Below are 12,430 nucleotides of genomic sequence, written 5' to 3' on the forward strand. Positions count from 1 at the left end.
ATGACTTGGCCTACAAAGCAAACAGACACCTAAGTCAGATGTGGGTCAATCTCTTGGATATCAGTAACCACACCAGCACTGAAGCACTAGTTTTAAAAAACCAAATTCTGATTTAGAGCCTAAAAGAATTTAGTGAGCTACCTTTGAAACAAATATTGACACTCCTTGCTTTACAACAAGAACATATTTCTGACCAAGAGAACATAACCGCACTTCTACGGACTTGGCAATCCAGGAAGTTTTGAATTTTAAGTCCCTATGCCTACATAAAATTCTTTAAACTGCAACTTTAATTTAAATAGTTTCAGAAGAAGCAGCATGAATCTGTTTTCTTCACTTTTGCTTTTACACAGAAAGGAAATGCAAGAAATATTTACCTAATACTTAGCTATCTATATATTTAGCTATTTGCTCGATGAAGCCGGCTATACCTGAATACTCTCAAAACCACTTCAACTTTCAGTCCAGCTGCCTTGCCCCACCCCAAAGAAATAAAGCACTGGAAATAAGGCGAGTTACAGATGCTGGTGGGTGGACTTCTGCAAAGCTCCTGCCTGAGGAGGGAGCATCCCTGGAAGGGGACAGGGGCAGTTTCCCGAGGCAGCAGCGAGGCGGGGGCTCGGGGAGCCGCGCCCCAAGCCAACACCTACCGTGGGGGGTAGGTGCCACCTCGCATGGTGTAGCTGTAGGTGGATCTCATCCCCGTGTAAGGGTCGATGGGTTTGTACATGGGCTTCTTCCCCAGCTTCATGCAAAGGGCATTCAACTCCACTGTGGGGGTTACACTGTCTACAGAAAAAGGAATAGAAAGGGTTGTCCACCTGTCACAAGGAACTGAGACAACTTAAACTCTTAGTGCTGGCTCACAGCAGGGAAAAATGAGCTCAACTTTTGCCACATGCAGCATCTTAAGTGACTGAATTCCAAACAGAACTGCTAACGAACAAAAAGAGAATAAGTCTACATGATGCACAATAAAGCGGCCTAGTAGAGTTGTGACAAATCCTGTTACAAAAAAAGTGAATTTGCTGGGAGCTCTTATTGGATTTGTTTTGGAGGGTTCTATTATTTTGCTTTTAATTTCTGAAGCTGCTAATTTACCTACGTTTACAGTATATCTAACAAAGTGCAGAAGAAGAATTTTCTGCAGTGAAGAAATTTCTCCAAATATACTTCTAAGTCACCAGACATGCTACACCCCTTCTGTGTCTCCTGCTTACTGTAAATGATCAAACATTTCTCTGTCCTCAGTGACCTAGAAGGGTTTCTATGACTCTTCATTTTCAAATTGCAACTGGACTTGTCAAAAGGCAGGTAAATTGCTACTGAGGGCTAAAACATTTCTCTCTGGTATTGTGGGCATGAAGAACTGACTCCTAGTCAATTCTGGCTGGAGAAAGAACACTCAGTAAGTGTCATTTTTTCTACCACAGGTCTCACTGCCTCAGAAATCAGCTGTGATCCAGTACAAGAGGTCTGGTGTAAAGTAATTGCCAAAAGAAAATGACCTATGGAACAGATGCACAGACAAAATAAGTACTTGCTAGCTGACAATTGCCATTGTTAAACAGGCAGAATCACAGTTTTAATTCATCTTTATACAACTTCAATACATACCAAAAGCAGAAAGGTGAATTCTCTCTATGTATGATTATTTTAAATCAGTTTGTTGTGGCATATACCTGGATTCTTGCCTTCACTACGAGATGGACGAGCCGTAGGTTTAGGGAATTTTGTCCCTTCCAAAGCTTTGGCAGCTGCTGCATGTTGCGCTTTTTTAATACTAGTTCCTTCAGCTTCCCAATGCTGGTCCCCAAGAGTCAGCTGCACTGTAAACACCTCAAAACCACAAACAGGTATTTTGTAAAACCTTCAGAATTGATGTAGTTTATCAGACTCTCTTATACAAAACAATGAGTGATGCACAAGTTGAGAATACAGTAATCTGAACTCTCCTTAACTCCCATGTCACCTCCAGACTTCCATCACTTTGGACATCAACAGGATTTTCCTGATCACTGAACTAAGAATTTCACAACAATTGTAGCTGGCAAGTATCCTGCATGAGATCTGACAGGATAAACCTCAAAGCAGTGTGGGGAGAGGTGACAGCCTCAGGAGAGCTGCTGTGCCCATGTCACTGAACAGCAGACTGGAAACTCACCCTTCTCTGTAACACGTAACTCCATTCCTGCTTTAATCCTCCAAAAGGTTTATTTATGATATTTTTCATCAGTTTGAAGAAAGTTAAGTTCACAATGTACCATAAAAGCTTCTACATGCCCACAGATCAATGAAACACAATTGTTCAGATGTTCTGAATGTTACTCCAATACTTTTTGTAAATGTCAACTCCTTCACACCTTGAAGCTCATGTGACATTTTTTGGAACTCAGCTTCACACTTCCCTACCACTGATGCTGTAGGGGGCTTCCCTTTCCTCTCCACTACTCTGGATTATCTTGCACCAAAATCCCACACATTGCCTTCCCACTCCTGAAGGTGAGGGAGATGAGCAGCAGCAGTAAGAAACTGGTATGAACATTTACCTTAGAATGAGCTGGACCTTGCTCACTCAGAAGCTTATACTCGGGCTGAATCTTGTTGAAACGGGCTAATTCATTCACAAGACACATGGGGGTTTTCTCTTTGGGGTTTGCCATGTTTGAAGGAGCTGAAAGGTTATGTAAGATCCGATAAATGAACTGATAACTGCGAACTTTACTACAAATTTTAATTAAAAAAAGAAATCTTAGTGGCTTAGCATCTAGTTGTCTGCAATGCTGGAAGAGACAGCTTTGCTCACTGGCCAAACTGGTAACAATCTACTGAACTTTGGGTTTTCCTAGCAATGCTCATGCCTAAAAAGCACCATCATTAAATTCAGGGTTCTAATGCAAGCCAGAAGCATGAAGCTAGGAGACTCCTGCAAACAGCTCACATCTTATCTCGTATGTGCCAAGGAACAAATCTTCCAAGTATTCCTCATTATCACTTGCTTTGAATAATTCCAAAAACTCCGTTAATTTTATTTCCCTTCTCCTATTTTTCCCCTATTAGCTATTTTTATTACCCTTTATTTGCTCTGTGGCATTTTGATAGCATAATATATTTATCATTAAACTGGTCATAAAAGAACTAAAGATAACAGAATTAAACAAACTATTTCAAACAACATTTTTTCATATTTAAAACAAGCTACTGGTAGAAAAGATTGACTGTTATGTGTCAAAAATTTAATGAAATACAATTTAAAATATTATTTACTATTACAAACATATCAATTAATTGCTGGAACTTTATGTAAAGTATGCTTCTACCTGTCTCCAACAGATTTCATTCCATAGGGAACTACTGCAGTTGGATAAATATTACTTTAAATTACATGTAGGTACATCAGGAACATATCATGCCAAACCATAAGCATTAAAAATACATAGTTACTGACCCTCTATCTTACCTGCAGCTGCATTGGTGGATGTAACTGAAGCAGAGGGCAAAGCAGAGTTCTGGATAGGTCTGCCTGCATTTTCAGAGGGCAAAGAACTGGTAGTAGAAGGAATACTCAAAGGCTGTGAAAGAGATGGGTTTTTATTCAGTATTTGGCTCCCTGCAAGGGCAGCAGAAGGATTCTGAATCTGAACTTGAGACATGTTCACTTCCAACCAGAGCAGATTACTGTAGGCAAACAGCTTTGAACGCAGACAAACTCCAATTTTGGAAGCCAAATTGCTGACCTAAAATGTAAAGATGAAAAATAGATTATACTAAATATTTAGCATTCTCTAACAACCTACTGAAATAATTCCTCCATCAGCGAAAAGGGAAAAAGAGTTCAACCAAGCAGCCATTGTTCCCATTTTTTCCAGTTAGTCACTCACACATCAGCTTGCACAGCACAGTTCCACCCGTATGCCCCATCGTGTTTCACACTTCCTTCATTCACAGAAGAGTAGTACAGCAGCTTTATTTATGCTTGTTCATTACTGTCCATCTCCTTTCCCCACGACTGAATCCACTTAGGAAGCAAATCCTGTTACTTACACCCAGAGCCACTGGTTATACACTTAACAAAGAGCAACTTCCATGGACAAGTTACATTTCATGCATTCTACCATTTGAAGTTAAACTTTTTCACTTGGAGGGCAAGAAATAAATGCAGCCTTTACGAAAAAACTATGTAGAGAATACATCCTTTATTATTATATGATAGAGTTTCTCCCAGGATCATCAAGAATGCCAAGCTGCTGATGAGGGGAAAAGCTGGAGTGCAGCAGAAATGCTGAAGTAGCTCTGGCTGGGAAAAGCAGGTGTGCAAGAGTTCACAAACTGTATCAGCTACATGTATCCTGAAGGTTACTTCGATTTAAGCCAGAGCCTGTCTCAGTCACAGTTCAAGCATCAATTTAGAGTCACTTGGCTCTGCAGCACTATAGGCAAGAGTAGGAAGCGCTCATGGGCACCTGTGGGCATTTAAACCCCCTGGGAGGGCAGCAGTGCCCCAGCCCGTGTGCAGTGCTGTGACAGAGCTTCCCTGTGTGACAAATTAGGGTTAGATTTCTCTTACGCATGGATGCAAAATTATCTTCGTGTTCAGCCAGTGGAACCTAAATAGACACAAACAGGTCAGCTGTCCCTATCCCCTTACAAGCCATGTATCAATTTATTTATTAAAAATACATTTTACAGCCAAGTAAATCCATTCTACACACCAAGGCACTCACACATGCACACACACACACACCAGTCACCTACAGGTCTGATTAGGGCAGCAAACAAAGGTTTATTCTTTCCTAACTCATAGGTGAAAAGGAGAAATCACTGCCCCAGCTACCACCAGGGGGCTATTAGCAGCAACACAACTCCACTAGTGCTCTGTGAGCTTCAAATTCTGAACCTGTGAATGGATTTCCAAATGTGAGAGGAGCAGCAATGAGTCACAGGGAAGTTTTTAGCTAGTTACTGACAAAACAAGCCTAAAAGGAGAACCTAGATTAATACAATCATGGACAGAAAGATTTAATTATCTATTAAATAAGAGGTAAGAAAGTACTGGGAAACAACAGATACACCACCAAATCTACCATCTGGAGTATTTTTACTTTGGAAAAAAACATCATAAACATGCCAGACTTATCATACCACCACCTGGATAACTTTGTTTTTACTAGAGAGCAAAAACAGTTCAGGTCTCATTAGTCCAGGAGACACGTATGCAGATTATACTCAAAACAAATCCTATATTTGACTACTGAATTTGCAGCAGTTACACACGGGGTGCATTGTAACTGTGAGAGTGGCATTAGAGAATCTCTCTAAAGGACATTTAAGAAATTGTAAGACAAAGAAGAGAAGTATTTAGAAAAAGACTCCAGGGTAATAACTTTACAATCACCATATTTCTTTCCCAAGAGCATCACTAGAATCACTGAAAATTTTCAGACATAACACAACAATAGTAATTGCCTGGCAAGCATTATACCAAAGTCTTGCAGACAAAGAAATGCAATGAAATCTTGCAATGAGAAAAGCAAACACTCCTTTCCTGCTGAAATGCAATGTCCTTCTAAGGAACTAAAGTTACAGCTGTCAGCCACCCGTTCTAAGAGGACAACAGCAAAAGTTATTTTGATGTCAGAAACATCAGGATGTTTGAGATCATGCTGGAAAGGAAGCCTGATACTGTTTTCAGGAAACCTCTGCAAGCAGTTTGCTTTTAAAGCAAGGCCCTACCTTTGACACGGCTGCCACGGCGTGGAGTGAGGGAGCAGGCGTGCGCCCCAGAGCAGAGCGGGCTGAGGGCAGGGGGAGCAGGGCAGAGCAGAGCTGAGGGCAGGGGGAGCAGGGCAGGGCAGAGCTGAGGGCAGGGGGAGCAGGGCAGGGCAGAGCTGAGGGCAGGGGGAGCAGGGCAGGGCAGAGCTGAGGGCAGGGGGAGCTGGGCACAGCAGAGCAGAGCAGAGCTGAGGGCAGGGGGAGCTGGGCACAGCAGAGCAGAGCGGAGCTAAGGGCAGGGGGAGCAGGGCAGAGCAGAGCAGGGCAGAGCTGAGGGCAGGGGGAGCAGGGCAGAGCAGAGCAGAGCTGAGGGCAGCGGGAGCAGGGCACAGCAGGGCACAGCAGAGCAGAGCAGGGCAGAGCTGAGGGCAGCGGGAGCAGGGCACAGCAGAGCTGAGGGCAGGGGGAGCAGGGCACAGCAGAGCAGGGCACAGCAGGGCACAGCAGAGCTGAGGGCAGGGGGAGCAGGGCACAGCAGAGCAGGGCACAGCAGGGCACAGCAGGGCACAGCAGAGCAGGGCACAGCAGGGCACAGCAGAGCAGAGCAGGGCACTGCCCGGGCTCTGCCTGCCCAGCCCCAGGAGCTCCCAGCAGATCTCAGGCAGTGCCCAGCTCCCCCTGCACAGCTCCTCTGCACAAGGCAGCCCCTGAACACAGAGACCTCTGGGGACTCCAGGGCACATCCCACCACTGAGACAAGCACTCAAAAACAGCCTGACAAAACCAGCTGGAATGTGTGCTTGCATTCACAGCTACCTGTGCAGGTGACAGTGCTTTAGAGCATTTGTGGGAAGTGTTTCATTCAGGTAAAAGAATTCACTGTCCATCATTGCACATTTAACTATAGGTTATTTGGGGATTCTCAAAGCTTTTACAAAGAAATATGCTCTTTACCCTATAACAGGCTAAAATTCTAACTATCCAAGAAAAGAGCACCATAACTGAGAAAGTTGAAGCTAACAAGTCATAAAGGCTGTTTCAATGGACAGAGGAACAATGATGCCAGGATTTCAGGGCATTTTTCCATGTAAATCAGAGGTTAGATACTTCAAACTTTTCAAGACACCTCCGGGTGCAAGTGATCCCCACTCAATACTCAAGGCATTGCTAGAACTAAAGCCCACTCAGATATCCAAGATATCCAAGTATCTTTCTTGTTCGAAAGAACAAACGTTTAACTCGCACAACTTGAGCCAGCAGCTAATTCCAGCATTGCCCACAGTTACTTTTCGCTACCTCATACCAGAGTTTTTGCAGGGTCACCACAACAGTGTTGCACCAGAAGGTGCTCCCCGCCCCGGGTGGCTGCCGTCAGTCACCTGGGGCAATACTAAACTTCACGGATCTGCAGATGACCGACGACTGCTCAGCACTTGCTTTCAGAGTTTTATTTTCTTTTGGTGGATCAATGCCTAGAACATTCCCAGAAATTCTGAACACATTAAAACGCAAAGTTCAGGTGTCACTAAGGGTAACCAAAGAAATGAACAAAAATGTGAGCACAGCCAGTCCACTCAGCCAAAAATAAATTAAGATCTTCATATGTAAAAGTTTGTAACATTTTTAGATTAAAGTTTTCTTGGGGACTTTTTGTGTTATAATTCACACGGAGTTGCAGATAGAAGACAGAGGACCAAACAAAAATCAAACACTTCCTATGGATAATCATATTTTACCACAACTTGTCATTTTTTTAATATGATGCAAAGAGAAAGGTAAGAAACGTCAATGTTTTAAGTAAGTTTCCAGTACCTTTAGGAGATCCAGAGAGTGAAGATTTGTATTTAGTTCTAAATAGGATATTTATGATGGAGAATGCCTAAAAGAAAAAACAGAGTTAGCATTTTGCTTCCTAAAGGCACAAAAAAATCTTGTGTAGAGAATCTCTCACCCTGCACTGAGTTTGCCTCATCTATTTGATCAGGAGGACTTGTAGGACCCTTCCATTACCATTGACAAACTGCTCTACACAGCTGCTTTTCCAAGCAGAATTTCCAACCTGATCCAAGAACCTTCCTTGCTCTTTTCCCAGCCCCAAGTGATGTTTCTCACCCAAGCAGTGGAATCTCACAATAGTGCTAGTTGCAGAATTACAAGAGTCACTTGCCAATTTTCCTTCTGTAGTGAGGTTTCCTTTCTGTAGTGAAGCTCTTCCTAAGAGCCCCAGAGATCAGCTCCCAAAATTAGACTCAGACCTTCATTCACAAAGCCAAACCAAAAGCAAGCCACAAACTGAGAAACTCTGGTAGTTATTAATCGCAGAAAATGATAAGAATTCTACCTTTTGGCTACATTTCCAATCTGGTAATTTCACTCACAAATAGGCTAAAACCATTTCAAAACAAAATTATCTCAGTGCTGCATATGAAACCTGTCACTGCATGGACTGCTCTAAATGGAAATCAAAACCTATTTTATTCTGCTTACAAATATAGCACAAAGTGTTTAATCCTTCTTTTCCATGCCTAAGCCAACTGCGTGCAGATGCCAGCAACATCATTCCCAGCCACAAAATGGGGGAGAGCCCAATCTTGATCTGGGTTAGAAGAGGACAGAGCTCCTGAATTTACTTCAGACAGGCATTTCAAACTCTTAGGCTGACTCCTAGGAATGTGAGCAGTTCTGCTGCTGGGACCAAGGAGGATGCAGAGCCTGAGCCAGGTTGGCAGCACACCTGGTGTTTACCAACAGGAGAGTGAAGAGGGAACACAAGAGGATTACACTCACTCAACTCCTCTTCTACAGGGGTTTCTGGAGGCTAAACTAAGCATCTGAAAAACAAGGAAATGCATCGTATTTGCAGGCAGGGTCAAGACCAAGTTGCATAAAGACAAGAGAATTTTCTCCCCCAGCCATTCCAGGTAGCCCTGCCAAGAATGAACCCCTCCACCTCGGCAGAACAAGCCCAAGGGGCTGTGCAGACACTGCCCGCTGGTCACCATGGCACAGACACCACTGATGGGCACCAGCAGAGTGGAGAAGAGTCACAACCAACACCACTTCCTAGCACGAGCTGACGCTGCCAGGCTGCTTCAGCAAAAGCCCTCTGCATCCTGAGATGCAGCAGGAAGAACCTGCCCGAGCGAGGGCTGCACTAGTCCTGCTCTGCACCCCGACACTGAGCCCTGCACCCACTGGGGACCAGGCTCCAGGCACAAGCAAAGGAGGAAAAGCCTAAAACACCCCCTTCGGAGAAATATAACCCACAGGGAAACTGCTAAAGGACCTGAACCTGTGTGTTCTGAAGAGGAGATGGCCGGCTGGGGCCTGGGGACCAGCAGTTCACCTACTTGAAAGGATTTTGGAGTGGAAAAGAACAATGTGTTCTTTATGGTTAAAGTGACAGAACGAGAGGCAACGGGCTCAAAAAGCATCAAGAAAAGCGTTCCTGGCAGGCACCCTGAAGTGCCCTGCTCTGGTGGCAGGGGCTCCCCCGCCGTGGCAAGCTGCAAGTCCCCGAGGCTGTCACACCCTGGGGGCTGTCACCCTGGCACATCTGCACTGCCAGCACTGCTCACGCCCCTGTGCACCTGGCCCAGCACGGTCTCTGTCTTATGCCGGGACGCCAGGGCCTGGCTGCGGTCAGACAGCAGCCTGGCAGCACAGCATGGCTCGTGGGTCCTGCCACAGGCCGGCCCTGGCTCTGAGAGCCGCCTGCAAACACAAGCACTGAGCCCCGGCGGGACCAGCAGCCAAAGGGTGCCCTGCTCCTCGCAGGGGCGGCCTCGGGAGGCCGCGGGCCCGGGCGCTCTCCTGTGGCCCTTGCTAGGAACCGGCCGTGCCCCCATTCCCACCCTGGGAGCGCTCACCCCCTGCCCCAACAGCACCTGAAGCAGGACCAATGCCAGATACAACCATCAACTATTCTGAGGCACAAAAAATAAATATCCACAAACTCTAGGAGATTGTTGAGATGCTGTTACCTAAAATACCTTTGAAAAACCCACATTAGGGGAGCCTTGTAACATACAGCATAAAATTCTCAAGCTGCTGCAACAGTGTTTAACAGCATCTATTTACAACTGGAAACTCTCACTATAAATTGATAAACAATGGCTAAATTTTACAGAATTAGGGCTATCTGCACAAAATGTAAAATATTGGCTGAACAATGTTTTCTTCTTAGATAAATCTTCTGCAACATTTCTGCAAGACAGGGTCCTTCCCAAAAGTAACACTGTAGAAAAAGATGCTGCCCTTTTTGGTAAGGGCACAAACACTAAATCTTATGCAAAGTAGCCTGGGAGCCAAGATATGGATTATTAATAAGAGAAGAAAAGCTAAAACTTGAAAGTAACAGCTGAATGAAAAGAGGGAGCTACCAAACATCCACATAAACCAGACAGTTCCAAACAAAGGAAATTGATAAACCAGGAAGTGATATAATGAATAAACACCTAACTGATACTTCTAGCTCAATTAGTGTTGTGACAAAACAGTTCACAGGTTTTGGCTTTTTCCCTGCAGTAGAACAGGTCACAGAACCCACAGACACTGCTGAGAGCCAGCGTGCCCAGAGCTCCTGCACTGCCCTGGGGCACCTGTAGCACCTCTAGTGAAATAACCAACCCTGGCAAGAAGCCTGGCCAAAGGAGCCAGGAAAAGGGCTTTTGGAATGTTCATCTGTCTCCAAAATAAAGCTGCTGTCCTTCAGGAAGATCTGAAAGGCACAAAGCAATTTCCAGTTTTGTTCTGACCGTGTACAGTCGTATCACTTCAAATTTATTTCAACCTATGAATAATTTTGCCACAAAACACATTTTTACTGACTTTACTGATAGTGCAAAAATGATTCATGATGTTATGAAAAACTCTGAACAGAGTGGCTGCTTAAAATAACAACATAAAAAGGAATTGTTTCTTGCATGCATCCTTTTAGAACAGCTTGGAAATAAGTTTGTGATACAACTTCAGAAAATAGAAAATATAGTAAAAGATTCAGCCCCTGGGCTTTTTACATTCTCATCAAGATGTGACAGACCTTGAGTGAGTCGCTGTAAAAGTCAGAACACACATTTGTTGCATGTATGAAATAATCAACAGACAAAGCAGAAATCACTTTATTACAATGCAGCCATAGCTGCATAATCAGAACTCAAATTTTCATGCTCACTAGTATTAAAAAAAGTAAACTCAAAACATTGCCTCCACTTTGAGCAAGGGAACTGTGCAGTACACTTGCACATTCTAGTTAGAAGAAACAAGATTTTATAAATATACCCATTCCAAAAGCAGACCACAGACTTCATTCAGATATTTTAGTTCACTGATATATGTGTATATATGCATATATATACACACACCTAGCCTTCACTGACATTCCCAAGGATGTTCCTCCCAGGTTTGCCCTAAACCTGCTGGAAAAGTAACAACAATACCGAGCAGATGAATACATCATAAAAACGGCTCTGGCACTTCCAGGTCCAGCATCCCCGGACAGACACCCCAGAGCTGCGCTGTCTGCAGACAGCGGCAGGGGAAGCCTTACACGGGACTTGTTGCTTTACACCCCGGTAAAACCAGGAGAAGTGATCCTGGAGAGCGCCGGCTGCCTGCCCCGGTGGGAGAGAGGGGAAAGCCGGGGTTGCCCGTTCAGCCGTGCCAGGAGGGGCTGGCGCCGTCCCCGCTGCGGTCCCGGCCAGCTGGCTCGGCACTTGGGTACCGCCGCCTCGGCCCGGGAGGATGCTGGGCTCTGGGCGCTCGGCGGGCACGGCCGCAGCCGCGTCCCGGGGCCCGGCAGCCGAACGGGCTCCGCTGCCCCGGCCCCTGCGCCGGGAGCCGCCGCTGCCGCCCCGGAGCCGCGCCGGGGACGGCGGGGAGGGGGCAGCGAGCACCCCCCGCCCCCGGGTGCGCTGCCACCGCTGCGGGACGCGCGGAGCGCCGCTGCCACGGCCCGGCCGGGGCGGCGGCAGCGCCGCCAGCCCCGACACTTCCCCGCAGGTCGGGGCCGCGGGCGCCAGTGCCGGGCCCATCGCAGTCCGGTCCCCGCTCCCCGCCAGGGCGGTCTCCCGGGGCCGCAGGAGCGGGCACAGCCCGGCCGAGCGCGGGATGAGCCCCGGGCCGGGAATGGGCACAGGGCGAGCCCCAGACGCGCAGGGGGTTCCGGGCCGCCCCCTCCCCACGGCCCCGGCCCCAGCCCCGGCTCCGGCCCCGGCTCCGGCCCGGCGCGGGCCCGCCAGGCCCCGCCGACCCCCGCCCTTGGCCCCGCCAGGCCCGGGCCGCCTGCGCCCCCTCACCTGCGCTGGGCTCGGCTCCGGGCCGGGGCGGGCGGGGGTCGCTCAGTCCATGGGCCGGGCGGGACCGGCGGGGCGGCACAGGGCAAACACCAAAGAGAATGAGCGGGGCGGCGCGGCCCGCCGGAACTGACGGCACCGCGCCGGGGGCCGGGGCTCCGCACAGCCAATCGGCAGCGAGCGAGCCCCCAGAGACCCCGCCCCTCACCGTGCTTCTGGCCAATGGACGCGCCGCCTTGCCGGGAGCACCGCCTCCTCCGCGGCGACTACGAGTCCCAGCGTGCTCCGCGCGAACTGCAGAGTGAGAAACTACAACTCCCGGCGTGCCCTGCGCAGGGCCGGGGTCGAGCCGTGCCGCTGCGTCCGCCGTCGCTTCCGGCCCCGCCCCGTCCGTTCCGGTCCCATCCGTTCCGGCCCCGCCCAGC

At 47.5% G+C, this 12,430-nt stretch overlaps 1 protein-coding gene across 5 annotated transcripts in view; it reads right to left on the minus strand.

Moving 5' to 3' along the window:
• STAU1 (staufen double-stranded RNA binding protein 1) overlaps positions 1-12,163 on the minus strand; it is a 28,667-nt gene extending 16,504 nt beyond the window's left edge. For 4 of the 5 annotated variants that reach the window (XM_077187222.1, XM_054644424.2, XM_054644425.2 and 1 more), the window contains exons 1-6: positions 12,009-12,163; positions 7,525-7,591; positions 3,461-3,737; positions 2,550-2,674; positions 1,683-1,839; positions 651-789 (exon numbers count right to left, since the gene is read on the minus strand). In XM_077187222.1, the coding sequence (XP_077043337.1) occupies positions 651-789; positions 1,683-1,839; positions 2,550-2,674; positions 3,461-3,653 (614 nt within the window). In that variant the 5' untranslated portion in view covers positions 3,654-3,737; positions 7,525-7,591; positions 12,009-12,163. The remainder of the gene's footprint in view (positions 1-650; positions 790-1,682; positions 1,840-2,549; positions 2,675-3,460; positions 3,738-7,524; positions 7,592-12,008) is intronic. The other variant, XM_054644423.2, reaches the window with a different exon arrangement.
• Positions 12,164-12,430: the final 267 nt, after the last annotated feature.

The sequence above is a fragment of the Agelaius phoeniceus genome, chromosome 17 (genome assembly GCF_051311805.1).
Source record: "Agelaius phoeniceus isolate bAgePho1 chromosome 17, bAgePho1.hap1, whole genome shotgun sequence".
In the NCBI taxonomy this organism is placed as follows: Eukaryota; Metazoa; Chordata; class Aves; order Passeriformes; family Icteridae; genus Agelaius; species Agelaius phoeniceus.